The following is a 23,282-nucleotide window of genomic DNA, read 5'->3' on the forward strand; positions in this document are numbered from 1 at the left end:
CTCAAGTGTCTTTTGTTGGTCAGTTTGATCCATAAAATTACTAATAAAAAACCCACTCATGGATGTTTATGTAATTTCCACACATCCAATGACTATTGTGACGCAGTCTCACACATTTAGGGCCTAAATTGATTGCTTACTATAGTCATCAGTTGTTCAATTGAATGAGCGACAGAAACTCAGAAAAAAGAAGTTTGTTTTAGCTAATTCTGTCACTAAATTCAGTAACAAAGGATTAGAAAAGAATTCCAATTTTTCCGTCTCAAGTTTTAGTGACTAATTCAATTTTGTCTAGCAGTACCAAACCATCATGCATGAGCTTGAAAGCTCAATTAATCTTTGCAACAAAGTGTAAAGCTCATGCATCACCATATAATATTTCTGTGCTGGCTTTAAGAAGAAGTCCCTGATTAGATAGCTGTGACATAAACAAGAGTCTCTTTGGGAGCAGACATGGCATCAAGTGGAGTAGCATAACCAGCCAAGTCCTGTTTTGCAGAGCTCATCGTGCCCTTTGCTTTGGTGCTTCATCAATCTCTCTCCTATCTCACCATGCTCCAACACTAATGCATCTGTAGTCATCTCTTCTCTCTGAAATTTTCACTTCACAGGTTGGAGTTAGATCCTGGACTTTGCACTTCAAATTCAAACCATTTCATTGAAGATAGATAATTTTAGTCAACATTAACACTTAATCCACATATCAAATCTCAATTAGCAACTAATATGACAACTATATATATTTGTATACATATTTATCCCAAGCAAGTCCAACACTAAAACTTTTTTCACAAGACATTAATCAGTCACAATCAATTATACAAAAAATTTACTATTCCAACAATGCAACACTTTTTGCAGTGAATTACTCATCCAATTCTGTTCATCCAAAAAATTTACTATTCCAACAATGCAACACTTCATAGTATTCCTCATTAAATGTGTATGTTTATCCTATATATGTAATAAACCCTTTTTTTTTAGTAGTATTAAAATTACTTTAACATTAATATTTTTTTTAAAATTTGTTTAAACTTTAAAGCAAACAAACAGAATCTACAACTTCTACCAGAAAAAAAGTCTCCAACATATGAATCATTTGGTGAATATGCAGAAAAATATTGAATCAAGTTTCTTTTTCATTTGGAGTTCACTATTGGTCTATTACTCAAAAATAGTACTCCCTTCATAGTCCTATCATTTGGTGTTTTCCTTCTCAATCTATTGCCTGCTAATCTGATGTTGACGATGACAGTATAAGTTTTAAGGGTGATGATGATGCTTATTGGTGGGTGCTTTGCATCAAAAAATACTTCATTGTAAAGAGGACACTAAAGAAGGAGTTGACAAGAGCTGTTATGGCTTTATGTAGCCGTGCTCTCAACAGGTGGTTATGGTGGTCTTAATGTCACTCACACATAGTAGACCATATTGTACAAATAAAGCCTATAAACTATATTTTAATTTATAAATGTTATAAACTTATATCTAATACTAATGAATAAGTTTCACCCATACAACCTAGTTATAGAATTAATCTCAAATATTATTACAAACTGATGATAAAAATGACAGTTTAAGAACAAAAGTTACATGCACTCGTAAAAATTATACAATTTTATTCAGGAATCAAATTATTTGGATACTTGTATAAATTAGGGTGTTCACTTGTATAAATTTTCTATTTGCTCCTTGTATTTAGCCACAACTCTATCCCTTCGAATTTTCATGGTGGGTGTCATTAGACCATTATCAATCTGTCAGCGAACAAAAGGTTTACCAAACGTGTAAATTTTATGATTATAGAAAACATAATAGATATAACTTTAAATTGCAAAACCTAACCGTGAATGGTTCGTTTACAAGAAGGATTGGTCCAATTTGAAATGGAGAATCTGACATCCTGCGTGTTGAATAAGACAAAAAGAATTAGGGAAAAACAAATAAATCAAAATCAGAGTATAAAAAAGAAATCTATTAGTAAACATAGCAGTAATACTCATCGGTAAAACCGATGGATACTTCGTACCAATAACATGGTTACCGAAAAAACATAGCAGTAGCAGAGAAAAATTTGCGAAGACATGAAAATTTTCTGACATTTATTACAAGAAACAGAAATGATATAAGGCTTACCAGGTCTTTAATTCTTTGTATATTATGTTCATCACTTTTTCCTCACTAACATCAGAACTGGTGGAATCTATTAATGACAACTCCCTTGCAACCTTTAAAACTTCTTCACTGTTGGGAACGATGATAGCTCCAAGACGTCGCTTATCCTACATATTAAAGTTATTACCAACGAGTAAATTCATCACATTTCATACTAACTAACAGACGGTTAATGGTAGAATTTGAGCTATCAAAAGTTGAAAGAAATCAAGAATTCACCTGACCAATAACAACAATTTGTTGAATTATGCTACTCCTCATGGCAGCTTCTTCAAGTTCTGCCGGTTCAACATTTTCACCTTCTCTTATTAAACCAAATGGTTAGTATTTACTTACCTAATGGGTACAGCAAACTGGTGATCATAGAGACTTCTAAGGGTGCAATAAAGCCAATGTAATCAGTTGATATATCCCAAGAAAAATATTGAGTTTGTTTTTCTGGATTTGTGTGACAGTTATACAAACAAGCAACATTTTAGATCTTAATTAATGAACAAGTACAAGCACATTTTTTCTTTTATATTTATGTTTAAGATTAAGGCTTTTATATATAAAAGTGTTCACTGTTCACTGTTGTTTGTTAAACCTGTTGAAATGAAGCAGAACCCGCGTATTCATTGAAGTATACTTTGTATAGCACATGCAAATGTATTTATAGACAAACACACGCACACGCACGACATGCACACAGGTTTATACAAACTTCACGCGCACAAGTGTGCAAGGCTTTAACCTCTGTATGCTAGGGAAGGTAGATGATGTATGGAAAAACCAGAACAAAACAGCTTATTAGTGTACTATAAATAATGAAGACTTTATTTCAAGTAATAAAAATATAGACTATATGGAGCTTTCAATTTGTAGTCAGAATCTAGGTTTGGTTCTATTCTATTGGCAATGTCCTTTATTTTATAGGGGAAATTACACTCACCTCCCCTAAGGTCTATTAAAATGACACAAACACCCCTTTTAGTTTTAAAATATACAATAAAATTCCCTAATTTCTCATCAAATAGATAAACATCTCCCTTCTTCATTAACACACTATAAGAAAATTAACATATATCAACAGATAGTTTTATTGACAGCCAAAAAAACTGTAGGTATAGATGATATTTTCCTACGGTGTTAATAGGGAATTGAGATGTTTGTTTATTTAATGAGAATTTAGGGAAGGTTAGTCCGTATTTTAAAACTAAAGGAGGTGTCAGTGCCATTTTAATAGACCTCAGCAGAGGTGAGGATGATTTTCCCTATTTTATATCACAAATGATTTAAAATTAATAAAATTATAGAAAAAGGCACATATACACAGTATAGAAATATAACTTTTGAGATTTAAAGCTAAGCATATTACCATATAATGAAACTTGTTATACCTGTTGAAAGCACAATAGTGTCTTTAGCACGGCCATCCACAACAACCACACCACTAGAGTTGCGACTCCGCCCAGTAGAATGGTGGGGAACAATCCATCCTAGATCACCAGTATTCAGCCAGCCATCCCTATCTAAGGCCTGGCTTGTAGCTAATTGATTCTAATTCAAGAATAGAGTACATAACTATCACAACTTCAGCAAACACCAATAAAATGACATGAAGTGAATGTGAAGTCTTATAGACTCCTATACTTTTGACATAGGTTATTGGAATATCATGGAAAGTGTTTGATGTTTCATGAACAACATTGACAAAAAGTAAATCAATTAAATATCTCTTATCTGCTTTATGTGCCCACAAAACATGCTCTCACTATCTCACACAAACACCCACAAATGAAAAAAAGGTTTGTTTATTGGCAAAGCATATTACCTTGAAGTATCCTTTCATCACAGGTGGACCCCTGACTTTCAAAATGCCCTTTGAACCTGGTGGAAGAACTTCATCAGTTTCAGAATCTACTACTTTGAATTCTGTATGCTGAACTGGATGCCCAACAGATCCAATAACCTTCAAAAGATTGCATCTGGAACATTCTTAGATGAAAGCACCCATTCTTTGCAAAACTCAACTTACAGACATTCTTGGATAAAAGCACACACTCTTTGCATATTCAACTCTTTGCAAATTGTGTAATTACTGATGTCATGCTCTACAAAGGCTTAATAAACAATTTGGCTATTGCAAATGAAGACTTAATAATAAACAATTTTTATGTAAATGTACGCTTACACACATTGGTACACAGTGGTAGAGAAATTTCAACGCATAAGATACATTGCTTACATTACATCTAGGTCGTCGAGCAGCAATAACTGGTGAAGTTTCTGTTAATCCATATCCATTTTGCACTTTCACTCCAATTGCCTGTAAATTATAAAAAAAAAAGCACCAATGTGAAATGGATTCCCAAAATTTTTTATCAAGCTAAACCTGTGTTGAGTATCATACCTCAAAAAACTTATCAACTTGCAAAGTTAAACTACCGCCCCCACTTATTCCAGCCTGTAGATTGCCACAGAAATTCTCTTGTCAGTCTCAAATTCCAAAATCATGAATGATGATGACACAATGAGGTGAAAAGGTTATAATTTAGATTAATAACAAATGTCAATCCAAAGAAGGGACCACAGAATGATTCCAAGAGTTTCCAGAGTGAGAGACAAACAAAATAAAATATATAGATTGTAGAATAAGCTAATAAAAAGGAAGAATAAAAGACCTTTGATATTCCAATAGCTGAATGGATTTTACTGTACACGAGTTTCTTTGCCAGAAGATGAATTGGAAATAATATTGAGGCAATAATGCTGGCCCATAACCAGTCCAACATTGAATGGATAGTGGAAGGCTGTTTCGTATTCCTCGTTAGACATTTACCCTAAAAAAAATTGAATTTTAGTGAAAGCTTTAAAGAAATATCTTTGGGGAGATTTAGTAATTACGATATCTTTGGTACAGATATAAATTTAGAAATAAAATAAGAACAACTAGTATTTCAAATTTACAATTACCTAGCATGGCTTAGCCTCCAAAGTAAAGAGTTATAACTCAACTCATGATTTAGGTTGTATAAAATGTATATGAAGCAATGAAATCAATTAAACTATAAATGATCCGCAACTACTATTAAATATTGATTTGGAAGGATTTCCAACAAAGTACTTAGCAAAATATTCAGCAAATTTGTCAAAAGTCTTGAGTGAGTGAGTATGGAGAGATAAATCAAAGTACGAGGGATAATGATTCATTAAGAGCTTTAAATCTGAAAATAGAGGGTGGGGGAGTTTAAGAATCATACTAGACACTTCAAAAATTGGACAGAAAGAGCTGACGACAAACCTCATAAATACGTCTATATTCCATGTATGTTAAGCTGACTTTTATGAATGTTAATGCTACAAGCTTTCTGACAAGGGAGCTAGTCGATATCTGCTTTTGGATCCCACTAGAAAGAAAACAATCAAGAAAATGAACCAAAGTGATGATCCTGAACCCGAGATACGCAATTTTTCTAATGAAAAAAGTTGAAATATTTGTAATGGAGAATCCAGCATTGTTGTCATCAAAATACGGACATAGATTTCTTCATAATAAACTAAACATTAGAGCTTTATAAGGCCCCTTCCTATTACTAGTCAACATTAGAGCTTTCTAAGGCCCCTTTTTATTACTAGTTGAGTCCAGGACCTTATCAGGAACACAGGAACGCCTATTTGCAGCATAAATTGCAGGAATTTCTAACTTTATTCTCCATGAATATTAGTAATTCACTTGCCCCAAAAACATTTGTGTAAGAACCTACTTCATGCATCACATTGAAAAATGGTCGAAATTTTGACAAAAGATTACGCCATATATTTCAATATAATTCTTTCTTGTTTGCTACATTATCATCAAATCAATGAGGATTCATATAATTCTTTTTAGAGGACATACCTGTATAATGTTTCAAAAACTAAAGGAACAGAAATCAAGTAATGTGGTTGGTAACGTTTCAAATCATCCTGCAAAGTATAGAGTAAGAAGAAGAATATATTAATACTTGTGCATTTGAAAAACAAAATAAAATATTTAGAACATGCATCAACTCATTGCCTTTGCTATCACATCATAATATTTGTGAAGTTGTTGAACTGAAACAGTAATCCATGTGTTATTGATCTTTTTATTTCAAGAAAAATCAACCCTTTAGTTTTTTTTCTTTTTTCAACACCTAATATTGAAGTCACAGTGTCATGTTATAAATGTGTAAGAACTAAGAATCCACATTTATACAACATTTCAAACATGTGATAAAAGCAACAATACCTTCAGGTTTCTCACGGTTGTGTATACTTGCTCAACACCGCATGTGAAAATAAAATACTCACAAGCTCTTTCATATGCATGCCAAGGTGGAAGCATGCTTAGAAATCTATCCCCAGCTTCAGCAGGTACAATTTCCCATAAATTATTTATCTAGAAATTCAACAACAAAGTGATGTGGTATAAATGGTAAGATATAGACAAGAATCATTCTCAACTGAAACTCATAAAGCTTCACAAACTAAATTAAGAAACAGGCCACACAGTATGAGGTCAAAAGAAGCCGAGAAACAAAATAAAGGATAGTCAGAGTCTTTCTAGTTATGGAAGTAACTGTCACGAGAAAATTGTATAGAAGTTTTGTAATGAAACCTGATGTAGAAGGTTCTCATGGGTTAGCATAACACCTTTTGGGTTTCCAGTTGTTCCACTTGTGTATACAAGAGTAGCAATGTCATCTGAGCTGATTGCTTCATAGACATATTGTTGACCTGCAATCAATGCAGAAATTAGAAAAGTAGCAAATCGTTTGATTGCTGCTTCTTTATGATTAAGGGAAATATTCTCTCAAAGAAACGGAGACACAATATAAAACGATAAAAAACATTAATCTCAAGGAAACAGATTGGTAAAAGATTTATGAAACAAATACAGATAACTTCCTCATTCCCCGTCCTTTTAGAAATTTGATTGTTCCCTATATAAAGCTCAAAGCATTGGCTAAAAGTAATTTTCAATAGGACTATCATTTGAAGTTTTGAACAATCTGCAGCATATTAAAAACCACCATCGAGTATAGTATCTGAGTTTTAAAATACTTTGAAACTAATGAAACTAAACTTCTAGGAGTTGCTAACTTGATATGGGATATGGGTATCATATGCATTTTTCAGCTGTTAGCTTTTGTCAAATATGTTAGAAAATTCATATATGGTCAATAAGAAATAAAGGTCTGTGGTCGTTGAATCAAGATCGGACTGTCTCGATTTTAATGCAATTTTAATTTATTTTTAATAAAAAACACTGAGTTTGAAATTTGAACTGCGTGATCTTGATCCAACGACTATGGAAAAGCCGGCTGTGTGAGTATACTTTTGACAGCAGACAACTCTGGTCCTAATTAAAAAAATCGCTGGTTTGGTATTTTATTTATCTATTTACTTATGTATGTTGCTGTGTATGAAGAAGTTATTTATCAGTTCCATTTCTAATCAATGTTTTTAAATAGAAGACGTAAGGTAGCAAAAAAAATTGGACAAACTGCTTTGTTCAGCTATACACTATTTAATACAAAATAGCGGCTACAGGACAGTTGCATAGGGGAATTTTAACAGCCCGTTGTTGGCAATATAAAACACTGTTTCTTATCACTGTCTACTGTGTCAACTTTCAAGATAAAAATAAATTTTATAACTAGCAAAGAGGGGACCATATATTATTGAATTCTCAAAAGGGTGGAGGACCATAAATTGTTGAATTTCAAAACGTACCAATGGAACACAGCTCATAAAGCATACATGAAACCGTTTACAGAGAGAAAAATCGACTTACTAGCTTCATGAGAATCAGACCATGTCCTGCGACTCTCTCGCCCCAAATCTATGACTTCCATGAAACTATAGAGTTGAACATCTTTGTTTTCTTCAGAAATAAGGCTCAAGCCAGATTTTTCTCCCCAAAGCAAAATAATAAATCTCATGCTAGTCTTTGAATAGAATGTTTTTGCAATTCGGTCAAACATTTCGGGGCCATCCACAGCCAGTGCAACACTGAAATCACCAATCAAAATTGAGCATTTACAAAGAATGTCAAAACAAAATGTTTAACATATTATGAACAATTTGTAGCGAATTATTAGCAATTAAAACAGTCTTAGTCATAATGGATGTACAAATATTCCTGCTGCATCCAAAAAAACCAAACCTCTGTTGCAATTGTAGAATACTATTCTTGTAACTATAAGTACCATTCAATCTTCAGATTATGCATACACAAAATAAGTAGCTGTTTGAATTGAAGCATTTATTTCAAAACCTTTCAGAGTGGTTGTATATTTGCAATAGCTCTTCAACTGATGACCTTGAGCCTCTTACCACATTGATTGCTCCACATGCCATCATGCCTAGACTAAAAATATAGCATGTATTTAATTAAAAAGGTACAGCTTCTATAGCATACAAATAATAAGGTGGTAAGGATATACTATATATGTATGTCTCAAAAAAAATCATTTGATACAATAATATCACTTCTAAGGATTAAATACACAAATAAAGCACTTTCACAGCCTATGAGCATTCGACATTGCAATCTTCCACTAAACTTGCCATATATTAAAGTTAGAAACTCCTTTTTTTATAACAATAAACCCATGCAAGATCCGGGAGAACCACATTTTTTAATGGAATTTACATATAAACCCAAACTCAAGTCACAACGAGTGGGAGCAGAAGGTTCAACCATTTCTGTCTAATGCGTTTGGCTAGAAATTTATTTTCCCTTGTTGCTGCTGTATCTCACTTATACATAAAATTTGGATATAATTTTCAAATTTATCGCAAAATGTTGAGACTTGCTGTAATTAGGTAAAAGGCTCAAAGAGCACTGATGCATATTTCTCACAAATAACGCTCACAGAGGTACATGCATATTTCCCACCAAAGAAATCTTCACACCGGCGGGATTCGAACTCAGATCCTTACCAACTAAACCAACCTAGATTGACTTCAAATTTTACTATTGTGTTTATGAAAGTTCATATTCAAAATTGTTATTTTTTTTAACCGTTTGTGCATGGAAATTCCTAAAGTCAACGCATTGAAAGTTGACAACAACAAAAAAAGAAAGATTGACACACCTTGATCTGCTACAAGCCATCGATACGAATTATCCGCAAAAAGTGAAACCTTTTCATCTGGTCTTACTCCAATAACTCTCAATCCTTCCGCAAAGTCCAAAATTGCTTGCTCCAACTGAAATTGACACCAAAACAAAGCATAACCAAGAACAATATTCATAAATAATCAAAACACATATCAACTTATTTTTTTCTCGTGAGAAAAAAAAAACCTGTTTATAAGTGATAGTTGAAGGAGGATCATGATAAGGATCAACCAAAGCTACTTTATCACCATATTTATCAGCAGAAGATTTCCAAATATCAGGAACTGCTTTCCACTCATCTGAACCATTATTACTATTATTATTATTATTACTGTCAGAAAGTAACGAACCTTCTAGAAACGGGGAACACTTTCTTCTTATCTGCAATGTCTCTGCATTGAATTGGGAAAAGACGCGAAAACGACGAGGAAAAGCATTGTTAGTTATGCGAGGAAGCGTGATAGTGGTGAAATGAATAGAAGCCATTTGAAGAAATGCGTAGAAGAGAGAAAGATTGAATAGAAGAAAATGGAATATTATAATAGTAAGAAGAAAGAGTATACTAGTTGTAAATGTGGTGGAAGATGATAAGGAGTTCTCGAAGTTACCGTAATGTAATTAAGCACCGAATTGTTTGGTGATGGTGACATAATGGACCTGCCGCATCACACCACATTCAATATAGTAATCTCTATAAGTTGTAACGGTTTCTTTTTATGAGCCGGACTATGTAGGAGAAATTGGGATATGATTCATTCGAATTCATGCATTTATGATTGACTTCTACAAGCCTCAAAAGCATTTATTGTATTTCAAATGAAACTTAATTTTTTTTTTAATATTTTTTCAAAATCAATTCTCCTCCTCCAATTTTTAACAAATGAGCCGGACTATGTAGAAGTTACAATTTTTAACTTTTAAATTCACTAAAATCAATTTTGCATTTATTATATATTATGTATTACAACTCTTTTAAATTTTTCTTCTTTACCCTCTTTAATTTTCATTAATTACTTTTTTTTCTTCTTGATTTGTATTCGAATCTATTATCATTTTGATAATTATACAATTCAAAATCAATTTTACTAAAATTATTCAAACAACATTCATGAATAACAATCACTTATATATCATTGTATCTGTTAAGAGTCCCACATCTGACAATATATGGCCTGAACATGTCCTTATAAGTGGGGGACAATCCTCACCCTACAAGCCGGTTTTGTAGGGTTGAGTTAGGTCCAACCACACTTCTTAACATGGTATCAAGAGCCTCGTTTAAAGATCCGGTGGGCCACCTTCTATGGTTTCCGCTATCGTGCCACCCACCATTTATTTCCACGCTCCAGTTGTCTAATCCTGGGTGTGAGGGGGTGTGTTAAGAGTCTCACATCGGACAATATATGGCCTGAACATGTTCTTATAAGTGTGGGGCAATCCTCACCCTACAAGCCGTTTTGTAGGGTTGAGTTAGGTCCAACCACACTTCTTAACAGTATCCAAACATAAATTAATTCTTCAAATGTTTCTGTAATACGGTGAACTGACTTTAAAGAAATGTCGCGGTAAACAAGAGTCGTCACCGACTTTTATTTTATCCAATTGGAAAGGCAAAAAGAACAGGAAAGACCTTTGAAAGATTTTGAGTTCGGGGGGTAGGTTATACAAAGCGAAGGTGTAAAGCACCCTTTGCATCCATGGTTATCCATGGGCTCTTATTTGCTTAGCTCACTTGTTTGTTTGAATTGTTTGAAAAGTAGTGTGTGAATAGAAATTTGAATAAGAACTTTAGCTTGTAAATAAGCGTAGTCTTTTTGAATTTGATTTTGAAAAGGAGTGGGAAAAAGATTTGATTTTTTGATTTGAATGGAGCAAGCAATTAAGAACTACCTACCCTAAGATCGTCTTTTTTGTTCTTTAAGTCTTTCGGGCGAAAGGATCTATCCACATGCGTATTGGAGAATGGAGAGAGAGAGAGAGAGTTAGTGCGCTGACCGGCCACACAGAAAGCCACATGCGTGGTCCCATTTGCCACGCTGGCCTTCGTCTTCCTCATCCATGTTTCCTGTGAATTCTGCTTTGCATTTTGCTGCGAATTTTGTTGCGGAAAATCCTTCGAAATAGAAAACCTGCAAAAGTCAACTTTAACAAGAACAAGAATAACCCAGATCCATGTAAAAACATCCCCTGAACACGAATATGTAGTTATTTTTTCCATTGGAGCATTGTAGCAATGATTTCGAGCGCCCTACACGTTTTAGCCCTAACCATGGTGGTTGCTTGTTTATGTACCAAATCTCATCACTAATGATCCTAACCTATTCTAAATAGTATAGGGAACTTATGCACATGGTTAGTTTTGATTAAAACGCGATAAAACATGAGCTATGAATTTCAAGAGCATGAATGAATATGAGTAACATGAAATACGAATTATGGGCATCATGGGGTTCATTTAACGAATCCTACTCACCAATTATTACCTGAGACGTTGAATGGGACGAGTAGATGGTCTTGAAAGTGGCTGCAATTCGTGATCCAAGCTTCACCCTCTTCTTGAATTTTTTAAAGTTTGGTTAAGGTTTATGGAACTCTGGGTATTTCGTCCCCTTGAGGCTGCAATGTTTGTACATATATATAGGGTGAAATTAGGTCAGAGATATTGGAGTTAAATCATGTGATTGAGGAGAATGAAATTTGATTGGAAAAAAATCATATATTCTTTCTATTTTTGCCTCAATATCATATCCCTATCTTTCCAATCTTGTTAATCACGAAATTTGGCCAATATTATGATCTTTGGATGATTGGATTTGATTGGTAATTGCATCTTTGATTGAAAACTTATTATTTCATTTTTATGTGATTTATTTGCATTTAAATGAATTAAAATTTAAATAAATAAAATAAATACTATAAAAACAAAATAATTAGTTTAGGAGTGAATATGAAGCCCATGGATGTGTTTGGAATCCATATCTTAGGCCCATTGATTTAAAAACTCAAAATTCTTCATTTTGCTTCATGTGCATTTCTCAAAAATTGTCCAACTTGCGCAAGCCATAACTCATTCAATATTTGTCATATGAAGATGTTCTAGGACTTTTTGGAAAGCCCAATATGTCCTCTACAAGCCACTTTGGAACATATTTTGCTTTTGGAGATTTTATCTTGATGATATTGCTCCTGACAAAAAACAGATTTTTTGCGATCTTCTAGAAGGACCTGTAATGTCTTGGCCTATATCTCTCAAATTAAGCATTTTTAGACTTGTCACGTGAGAGACAAAGTTGTAGAGAATTCAATTTCCTTCAAAATGAGCTTTGTATGGAAAATTTCTGATGTTCCGTGTGGAAGTTATGGCTGGTCAAAGTTCAGTTGACTTTAGGTCAAAAACCCTAATTTAGAAACTTTAGATTTTGTTGATTTCCGAACTTTCCTTGATGAATCATGATCAATCCTTGATCGAATGATGAATGATACTTCAAAATGAGGATGTTGGCAAAAAATCAGGAATTTTGACTGTACTTTGACCACAGTTGACTTTGTTAATTTGTAATTCCTTGTGTCGAAGCTGTTACTCGAACACAAGGTGTGTCGAAGTGTGTAACAGTTTGCTACACATAAGTTTGTTTTAAATCTAGATAGATTTGATTTAGATTTAAAATAGATTAGATTTGATTTAGCTCCAAAATAGGTATTTTGGGCTTTTATAGTTTTGGGCTTTGGCTTAGGGAGAAAGCTAACCTAAATCTATAAATAGGGAGTAACCCTCATTAGTTTGTAATCAAGTCATTATCTTGTATTCACAGAAGTTGCAGTTGCAAGTGAATAACAGAATTTCCACAGTTTGTGGGCAGAGAGAAACTCTGCAGAAAATACTTTCTCCTTCTCTTTTAATATTTCCGCAAACCCTAATCCTATTTTTCTTCATTGTAATCTTTAACGATAAGGAATTACTCAAAGGTTTGAGAGTCTAATTCCAACATCTGGTATTTAGAGCTCCGGTTAATCGATTCAAGGCAAGAAGAATGGCAATGGCAATGAATCATCCGAATGGGCATTTTCCAGCAACACTACCAATTCTGAAAGGAGATAACTATGAGAATTGGTGCAAGCAGATGAAGGTTGTATTCTGTTGTCAAGATATTTGGGATCTTGTAAAAGAAGGGATAGAACCGCTTGCAGAAGGTGCGAAGGAGGAAGAAAAGGCCGCACATAAAGAATTGGAGAAGAAAGATTATAAAGCTCTCTTTATAATCCATCAATGTCTGAGTCCAGACAATTTTGAAAAGGTTAGTGATATAGAATCTTCAAAAAAAGCTTGGGAGATTCTTGAAAAATCTTTTGGAGGTGCAGAAAAGGTGAAAGAAGTGAGGTTACAAACTCACAAGAGAACATATGAATTGCTTCAGATGGAAGATAGCGAAAGCATAACTGATTTCTTCACTAGGGTTACGAAACTAGTGAATCAAATCAAGATATGTGGAGAAGTGTTAACAACAAAAGCTGTTGTTTCGAAGATATTGAGGTCTTTGGCCCCTAAGTTCGACTACATCGTGGTAGCCATAGAAGAGTCGAAGGACTTGTCGAAATTGACAAAAGAAAAGCTTCAAGGGACGCTTGAATCTCATGAACAAAGAATGGCTGAAAGAGCTGCGGGCAAGTCGAAGAGCGATGTGGCTCTACAAGCTCAGTCAGCAAACGAAAAGAAAGGCAAAGGAAGCTGGACTGGAAATAAAGGTAGAGGTGGCTACAACAATTCGACTGGTCGAAATCAGCAAGAAGGAAATTGGTCGAATCAAAGAAAGCCCTCTTACCAAGGCAACCAAAGAGGTGGTGCTGCAGGTAGAGGAAGAGGTGGTGGTCGAAAGCCTGACAAGAGTCACATTCAATGTTTCAACTGTCAGAAGTATGGTCACTATTCGACAGTTTGTCCAGAAAAGAATAAAAGTCAAGAAAGTGATGCAAAGCTTGCAAAACAAGAAGAAGAAGAGATGTTGTTGATGGTCACAACAAAAGATGAAGATAAATTCAAGGACCAATGGTACTTGGATTCAGGATGCTCATCACACATGTATGGAAGAAAAGATTGGTTTGTCAACATAAGACCCTCGATGAAAAATATGGTGAAATTTGCAAATGACAATACTCTAGCAGCTGAAGGTATTGGTGATGTAATGATTACGAGGAAAGATGGAAAGAGGTCAGTAATTTCCAATGTGTTGTACATACCAGGCATGAAGAGCAACTTACTCAGCATTGGGCAGTTGGTCGAAAAGAACTACAAGGTTTCGATCGAAGATAAGATGATGAGAGTTGTCGATGCAAGTGGGAGGTTAATCTTGAAGGCTCCTATGTCACAAAATAGAACATTCAAGATCAAACTCAATGTGATGGAGCACGAGTGTCTTGCAACTGCAGCTAGCAGAGATGAATGGATATGGCACTATCGACTAGGCCATCTCAACTTCAATGACATCAGAGAGTTGAAAAGAAAGAATATGGTTTCAGGACTGCCAGAAATCGATATTCCAAACGAGGTATGTGAGGAATGTGTGCAGGCGAAGCAGCACAAGAATAGCTTCAGCAAGGATGCAGGAAGCAAGTTAAAGGCAATCCTTGATGTCATATACTCTGATGTATGTGGTCCTATCCAGGTGGATTCGAATGGAGGTAACAAGTACTTTGTTACATTTATAGATGATTTCAATCGAAAACTATGGACTTACCTGATCAAGAAGAAAAGTGAAGTGATCGAGATATTTGTCAAGTTCAAATCTATGGTCGAAAGGCAAAGTGGTCGAAAGCTCAAGGTTTTGAGAACTGATGGTGGTGGAGAATATGTGTCGAAAGACTTCGACATGTTATGTGAGAAAGAAGGGATTGTGCATGAGGTGGTGCCACCCTACACTCCACAGTAGAATGGAACTGCAGAAAGGAAGAATTGAACCATCATGAATATGATAAGAAGTATGTTAAAAGGCAGGCATTTACCTAAAGAATTTTGGGGAGAAGCAGTGTCGACTACAACATACATTCTAAACAGATGTCCGACAAAGAAGCTAGAAGGAATTACTCCAGAAGAATGTTGGTCTGGTGTGAAGCCTAGCTTGAGTCATCTGAAGGTATTTGGATCTATAGCACATAGACATGTGCCAGATCAGTTAAGAAGAAAACTTGATGACAAGTCGAGTCAAATGATTCTTATAGGATATCATTCGACTGAAGGATACAAGTTGTTCGACCCAGTGAACAAGCAAGTAGTGATCAGCAGGGACGTGATCATAGATGAGCTTAAAGAATGGGATTGGACTGAAAATGTCAAGAAAGATTCAGTAAGAATTTTTTATGACGAACCAGCTACTGAAGTCGAAAGAGAAGAAGTTCTACAAGAAGAAGTTAGAGGTGATGCAGGCTCAGGCAGACCTCAGAGAACAAGACACATGCCTGCAAGGTTGCAAGAATGTGTGATTACATCAAATGATGTAGTCAATGATGAAGGTGAGCTGGTACATTATGCTTTCTATGCAGATGTCGAACCTGTTAATGCAACTGAGGCATTGAAGGATTCGAAGTGGGTGAAAGCTATGAATGAAGAATTGAAGTCCATCGAAGACAACAATACTTGGTCACTTGTCGAATTGCCTCATGGCAAGAAGGCAATTGATGTGAAGTGGGTATACAAGGTGAAGTGTAATCCCAAAGGTGAAGTGACTCGACACAAGGCAAGGCTTGTGGCGAAAGGATTTCTTCAGAAGGAAGGAATTGACTTCGATGAGGTCTTTGTACCTGTTGCCAGGATCGAAACGATCAGGTTGGTTGTTGGTCTGGCGAACATGAATAATTGGCACATGTGTCAGATGGACGTTAAATATGCATTCCTGAATGGACCATTAGACGAAGAAGTCTATGTTGCACAACCAGTTGGGTTTGTGAAACATGGCGAAGAGAGAAAAGTGTACAGACTGCATAAAGCCCTGTATGGACTGAAGCAAGCTCCAAGAGCTTGAAATAAGAAGATCGACAGTTTTCTAAGGGAGAAATCCTTTGTGAAGTGCACAACTGAACATGGGGTATATGTAAGAAGAAGCAAGAGTGAATTGCTTATACTATGTCTCTATGTCGATGACTTGTTAATAACAGGTAACTGCAAGAAAGAGATCGAAGGCTTCAAAGGTGATCTTAACAAGGAATTTGAAATGTCAGATTTGGGCGAAATTTCATACTTCCTTGGTATCTAATTCTATAAGGGTAGTAGAGGCTTGATGATGCATCAAAGAAGATATGCAAGTGAAATTCTCAAGAGATTTGAGATGGAAGAATGCAATTCGACTTCGACACCTGCTGAAACAAGATTGCAACTGTCGAAGAACCCAGATGAAGAGGATGTCGACCCAACCCAATACAGAAGACTTATTGGGTCATTGAGATACCTTTGTCACACAAGGCCTGACTTAGCATACAGTGTATGTATGATAAGTAGATTCATGCAGAAGCCAAAGGTATCACACCTAGCAGCGGCGAAGAGGATACTGAGGTATCTGAAAGGAACTCTCGACTATGGCATTCTATTTCCTGCAGCTTATGAGGGAAAAGAATGCAAACTAGTGGGTTACACCGACTCGAGTTGGTGTAGTGATGCTGAGGATCGAAAATCCACAGCTGGTTATGTGTTTATGCTAGGTGGTGCACCAATTGCTTGGAGTTCGAGAAAGGAACCAGTAGTGGCACTATCATCATGCGAAGCAGAGTACATAGATGCTTCTCTTTGTGCATGTCAAGCAACGTGGATGGTGAACTTGGTCGAAGAGATAATAGGTAAAGATCATGGAGCAATTACCATGAAGATCGACAGCATGTCAGCTATTAATCTGGCGAAGAACCCGATAGCACATGGTCGAAGTAAGCACATCGAAATGAGGTTCCATTATCTTCGAGAGCAGGTAGCTAAAGGGAAGATGAATTTGGAACACTGCAGAACTGAGAATTAGATTGCAGATATCATGACAAAGGGAGTGCTGGTTGCACTACAGAAAAAAAGGTCTCCTGCCACGACCAGAAAACCGAGGCTATATGCAAAATAACCGTGGCGTAACGCTGAGGCCACGGTTTGGCCACGAAAATCCAACTGTGGAGTATTCGGCCGTGGCCTAAAGTAAAGTCCACGGTTTTTTGGTATAGACCACGCCTTTTTTACAACCGTGGCTTTTATAGGCCACGGTTTAGGTAGTTTGATTAAGGCCGCGGTTTATATTTGCCATGATTACAGAACTGTGGCCATATGATAAAGCCACGGTTTCAGATTAACGTTTAACTTACAGTTTTGGTTCAAGATATAGCCACGGTTTGGTTATGACTACAGATTTAAAACCGTGGTTATATGTTATGCATTCTAAACCATTAATCTTGCCACGGTTTATTTCTGTATTATTACATAAATATGTCATTATATATATATATATATATATATATATATATATATATATATATATAAATGCACATGCATTAATAATCAAAAACCAATAATTATTACCAGCTACATCAAATGATAAATATCTATTGTTGACAATTGTTTTGAATGAGTTTTTGTAATGTTGAACAAACACAAGTAGGTTCATGACAGAATTCAAACATCTTTTTATGACATCCTATGAGTGGTTGGTTCATGATTAGCTAAACTGTAAATATATATTTCAATACAACTTAAAATATAACAAATCTCTATGCTAGCTAGCCTACAATTTCACATTCCAGTAGGGCGGGGAGCTTGACCATGTTAACTTCAGCTGCTAATGCTTGCAACCATTCATCGCCTTTAACTTCTTCTTCTTCTTCTAATAACGTGTAAACTGCGATGGAGGTTATTAGCTAACATCAACAGTACTTCAAGAATATGTTAAATCAATATGCATGCCATGTATATCCAAGTAATAAACAGTTTAAGACCATTAAATCAAATGGAGCAGCTATTTGTCATGTTTTTAGTGTGAAGCCAATTTACCATGTGTCGCAAATGATCTTTCACCAAGTCGACATCTGAGAGATTGTGAGTTACAAGTTGAGAAGATTCCATTCTCCCCTGCATATGTTTCAAATCATTTTTACAATGCATTCACAAAATCAATCAACTTTACAATGCATTCACATGTAAGATAAATCAACCTTATTTATAAGTTGTTGTTGCTGTCACTAAAGTGAAACACAGAAGCTAACATGAAACACGGGTATAGAATTAAAATAGCAACTAAATGAGTGCCTCACTTGATATGTTAGGATCCCTGCGAAAATTCTCAAGCTGTGTTTTGAGTTCCCCTTTGCTTGAAATAAGCCTCTCAGCAGCCTAAGAAAAATTAACATAAATACCATATACACACAAGGCATTGAAAAGTTCAATGATTTAAAGAAAATAAGGTAATGCTAGTATGATAAAAGGAAGAATCTCAAAAGACCACTAAGGTAATGCTGGTATTCTTTTGTTGCTGATTTTTGTAGTAGGAAAGTGTTTGTTTTCTTCTCTAGTTTTTGCTTCCTCGTCATCATCACTATTATTATAATCACTTATTTGAACTTCTCTTTCTTAGATGAATGAAGCTAATGGCTACACATTGTGGAAAATATCATCACTATTATTATAATGACTTATTTGAACTCTCTTTCTTAGATGAATGAAGCTAATGGCTACACATTGTGGAAAATATATAATGGAATACAAAAGTCACATACACTATTGTTTTTCTTCATTTTTTACTTACCACAAACCGAGCCACCTCTATGGCATTGTGAACCGCAATGCTTTTTGGAGTGATTTCAGTGAGAAGCAAAATGGCAACCTTATTCAAATACAGAGAGGAGAGAAATCATATCTCATGAAAAACAATTTGGAAACAATTTTATGACATTGGTGTCTCTTCTGTTTGTGTGTGTATAACGGAACAGATAGTGACCAAACCAAGCAAGAGTCTAACATTGAGGCTTCAAAACAAAAGTGATGAATAATGAGATTATGTCACAAAAGCTCATTGTGAATTAGGCGATAAAATAAAACTCACTAAACCAGGAGAGCTGCTGAGCTCTTCATTAACTTCGATAACTTTTCCAAAAACCGGAGAGTTGGCGTCACTAGTTGCCTTCACACTTTCAACTGCACCAAAGGCATCTCCTTGTGTCACTGCTGCTCCAACTTATGGTAGTTCAACGTACACAACATCGCCCAAATGATCTTGGGCGTCATCAGTTATGCCGACGGTTGCAGAATTTCCATCAACTTTCACCCATTCATGAGAATCAGCATACTTCATATTGTTCAAAACTGTAATTATAACACAGAAGAGAGTAGCTTAGCTATCACAAAATTAAATAAATCAAGGAACAAGTAAATTATGAATGTTTTAGGAAACTAAGATATAATTAAGCATGCTTTCCCATTTGTATCTTTACAAAAACCAAAAGCGTGCATTAAATAATTGTATTTGCACTAAATGAATTAAGGGTAAATAGTTATATATAGGTTCAACCATTCAAGCTCAGAACCTCAAATTCAAAACATTGATAGCATGCACTTACCTGAACTTGATACCATTGCTTGCTTCATTATTGTAGTCCATCTCCTGCATTCAAGCCCGTATTCAATTTGAATTTCTAAGATATTTAATTCTAAAAGATCATGTATAAAACTAATTGGTTGAAGATCTTATTATCTCAAAAATCAGTAAACAATTTTTTTAAGAATTCAGTAGTTGAATAGTAAGAAATTGAGTAAGAATAAGAGAGGGGACACTCTTTGAATAAATATGGATTCTGCTATTTCTGAATCAATTAACAGACTAATTTGCATCAGTTAATCACATCGCTAGGCAAATAACAAACAAACTTTTGCTCCAACAAGCACCTACACTTTAAGTTAGTAGTTTAAAGAACAAACCCATGCTTACTCAAAGCATATAATAAAAATCTCAGCAAGCAACATACACATATCATGTAAAGGCGTTCAGTCTTCTCTATTACAGCACTAAAAAGATGTGGCTGAGCTTTATCATTTTCCTCAACCTCAGCAGGTTGTCCCTAAGAAAGATGAGCATAGACTTTGTAATAATAGTGAAACATTACACCGCACATAAAGCTTATGTGAGATACTGGCTACTAAACCTTACATTACATGTTTCTCAAATATTGAAGACTCTAAAATCACACTCACAGATGGTCAAGTTGTATCACCTAATCTAAACATACAACTAATCTCAGAAAATGTTTAATTATCAAGTTCTAAATGCTCACAGATGCAAATGTGCATTGAAGAACATATTTTAATACTCTTACAAGTTCATGTTACATCTATGCAACGAGAATAACACAAAAATAACAACGTCTTCAAGGGCTTCCAACATTTTTACCTAACAAAAAAGTAAGACCATTGTTCAAATTATGACAAATGACAAATGAGACTTAGATGTGTCAACACTACAGTCCATGTAGTATTAGATAACTTGTTATCATTCATATTATTTAATTCCTTGAACACGAAAAAGAGTAAAATAAGAAAGTGTCATAAAATCTATCTCAGGAGATGAAACAAAGTCTATAGTATAAAGTCTCAACATTTCTAGTACTTTATCAACCAGCTTTACACTGTGTTGGTTATAAAACTCTTTGTACTGCAGTAGAACAATCAATTTCAACATAAGAAAGTGTCATAAAATGATTACGCGGGTTATTATTAGTGTCACGAGATAGAGAGGGAGATAACCTGGAAGTTCAACCAGAGCCTTGGTGGAGTTTTTCTACTTAGAATACCATGAACATTGAGTACTAGAGACACGCCATCGTAGAAACTCGAACGAGAAAAAATAACCTGATTCACTGCAACATAGGATAAGATTAAGAACACGAACCTCAACTGTAAAATTTACAAGATGTCATATGTTTATAAGAAAGAATATCTTACTCGAGAGAACCAACCATAGTTCCTGCTACTATCAAAAAAATGGAACCGACCAAATATGTATCAATTTGAAGTATCGTGAAAAAGAATTTAGTAATCAATAAACACCACTACAAATATTTGAAGCTTACAATTCTGTCAATGTAGTGAGCTTGGCGAATGTAATTAACGGGTAGTTCTCCAGTAAAATTATCTTCTAAAGGTGCGTTTGGATGAAAAACACCAAGAGATCTAACGAATTCGCCAAACTCAATAACTCTGTTGTGCTTTATATCAAATAAGTCAAAAATCTATATTAAGAGAAATTATCAATTGTGAAAAAGCACAAGAAACCAAACAAGTTTATACCATATAAAGCATATGAATCAGTTATATATACTAATTACCCTGTCACCTCTTTTGAATGTTTGGCAAAGCATATATTAAATGACCTATTTTATAAATCGCGGTGTCGACGTGCAACTCCGACGAGTTGATTTAGAGCCAATTTCTTTGTCAATCGAACCTAGAACATATAACTGAAGGCATAATCAGAAACAATGTAAATCACAAAGAATCACAGAGAAAAAATAGGAGGACTCACTTGCAAATCACTCTAATTCTTCAACAATCGGGAGAAACTCACCAAGAAAACTCTCCCTATCCTCTGCAAGATCTTCATCACCATTCTTTGAATCTTAAAACCGCAGAACCTTCATCACTCTCTATTTTCTACAAATTCTTCGATGCTTTTACACAGAACAAAAACTCAGAGCGTAGCTTTTACACAAGAATAGAAGAAAAACCCTAAATTTATAACCTAAAGCTATTCACAAACATTCCAACGTAGCTTTTTGACAAAAATTTCTAGAAAACCCTAAAATCTATCCATGTTCATTCATAGTCTTTGCAGACCCAGAGAATAAACCCTAAAACGAAAAGAAAGAAGAAGAGCTCACCTGAAAAGCTTTCCACCGCCGCTCATCTCCGTCACTTCCGCCGATTGAAGGTTGTTGTTGCTCGATTCGCTCTTCACATCGCGGAATCCTTGATTTTTTGGAGATTCTCCGTTATGATTTCCACTCGACCCCTTTCAGATTCGCCTCCTTCCATCCATTTCCTGCAATAAACGCACTCGGGTTAGAAAGGAAAAGGGAGAAAGGATTTCAAAAATGTAAACGAATTGGAGAATGAACCTAGGTGTGGCGGCGCCGCCGTCGTCTTCTTCATCGCTGCTGTGGAGATTCATCATCTCTGCGTTGGTTTTTGTGTTTATAGCCGCAGCGAATGCCGTCGGAGGCATGGCGGCATGATGGCTGAAGGTTTTTTTGTTTGAAACTGAAGGAGAAGGTAAGAGAGGGAGGGAAGCGATGATATGGGAGTAAAAGAAGAAAGAAACTGAAACGTGTTAGGAATTTCTTTCTCAATTTTATTTTATTTTTTTTAATAGAAAACTTTATTTTATTTTTTTAATAAAAAATAATTAGAAAAGAAAAGAAAATAAAAGAGGGAAAGTTTGGCGGGCTATAAAATTATGGGCTTCGGCCATAGTTTGAAGTGAAACTTATAAGCCGCGGTTATTAACCGTGGTATAAACATGGTAATTTAAGAAAAGGCCACAGTTTCACAATCTGGGTTTAATATTTCAAAACATATTTCTACGGTTTGAAAACTCCGGCCAAAGCTTATATGTAGCCACAGTTTTTGAGTTGTGGAAGAATTTAGCGTGGCCGTAGGCCATATTTCTTGTAGTGTTGAAATATTCAGAAGACTAAGAGCTATGATGAATGTAGATAGCTTAGACACAATGAATTAGGTGGTGTGTTAATTTGTAATTCCTTGTGTCGAAGCTGTTACTCGAACACAAGGTGTGTCGAAGTGCGTAACAGTTTGTTACACATAAGTTTGTTTTAAATCTAGATAGATTTGATTTAGATTTAAAATAAATTAGATTTGATTTAGCTCCAAAATAGGTATTTTGGGCTTTTATAGTTTTGGGCTTTGGCTTAGGGAGAAAGCTAACCTAAATCTATAAATAGGGAGTAACCCTCATTA

General features: G+C 35.1%; 1 protein-coding gene and 1 long non-coding RNA gene across 13 annotated transcripts; both read right to left on the bottom strand.

Moving 5' to 3' along the window:
• Window positions 1-1,525: 1,525 nt before the first annotated feature.
• On the bottom strand, window positions 1,526-9,875 carry LOC131603444 (probable acyl-activating enzyme 16, chloroplastic). 5 transcript variants are annotated; one of them, XM_058875755.1, is made up of 18 exons: window positions 9,658-9,873; window positions 9,494-9,606; window positions 9,282-9,396; window positions 8,459-8,546; window positions 7,976-8,193; window positions 6,797-6,915; window positions 6,428-6,577; window positions 6,056-6,123; window positions 5,459-5,564; window positions 4,839-4,997; window positions 4,568-4,621; window positions 4,403-4,483; window positions 3,989-4,126; window positions 3,555-3,714; window positions 2,395-2,474; window positions 2,137-2,282; window positions 1,846-1,903; window positions 1,526-1,757 (listed from the first exon to the last, which is right to left on the bottom strand). In XM_058875755.1, the coding sequence occupies exons 1-18, from the start codon at window positions 9,791-9,793 to the stop codon at window positions 1,665-1,667; spliced, it is 2,082 nt and encodes a 693-aa protein (XP_058731738.1). In that variant the 5' UTR covers window positions 9,794-9,873; the 3' UTR covers window positions 1,526-1,664. The 5 variants fall into 5 exon arrangements, with proteins under 5 accessions (XP_058731738.1, XP_058731737.1, XP_058731741.1 ...); XM_058875754.1 differs by having other exon boundaries at window positions 9,494-9,873; XM_058875758.1 differs by lacking the exon at window positions 9,494-9,606 and having other exon boundaries at window positions 8,459-8,551; window positions 9,658-9,754.
• A 7,999-nt stretch (window positions 9,876-17,874) lies between these two features.
• On the bottom strand, window positions 17,875-22,626 carry LOC131603445 (uncharacterized). 8 transcript variants are annotated; one of them, XR_009284390.1, is made up of 12 exons: window positions 22,424-22,626; window positions 22,187-22,347; window positions 21,832-21,976; window positions 21,635-21,766; window positions 21,054-21,166; window positions 20,279-20,371; window positions 19,874-19,917; window positions 19,360-19,619; window positions 19,063-19,140; window positions 18,572-18,650; window positions 18,312-18,389; window positions 17,875-18,159 (listed from the first exon to the last, which is right to left on the bottom strand). It is a non-coding gene; the product is annotated as an uncharacterized LOC131603445 (long non-coding RNA). The 8 variants fall into 8 exon arrangements; XR_009284391.1 differs by having other exon boundaries at window positions 19,841-19,917; XR_009284397.1 differs by lacking the exon at window positions 20,279-20,371 and having other exon boundaries at window positions 21,680-21,766; window positions 21,874-21,976.
• Between the last annotated feature and the right edge of the window lie 656 nt (window positions 22,627-23,282).

Source organism: Vicia villosa, linkage group LG5 (assembly GCF_029867415.1).
Source record: "Vicia villosa cultivar HV-30 ecotype Madison, WI linkage group LG5, Vvil1.0, whole genome shotgun sequence".
NCBI lineage: Eukaryota > Viridiplantae > Streptophyta > Magnoliopsida > Fabales > Fabaceae > Vicia > Vicia villosa.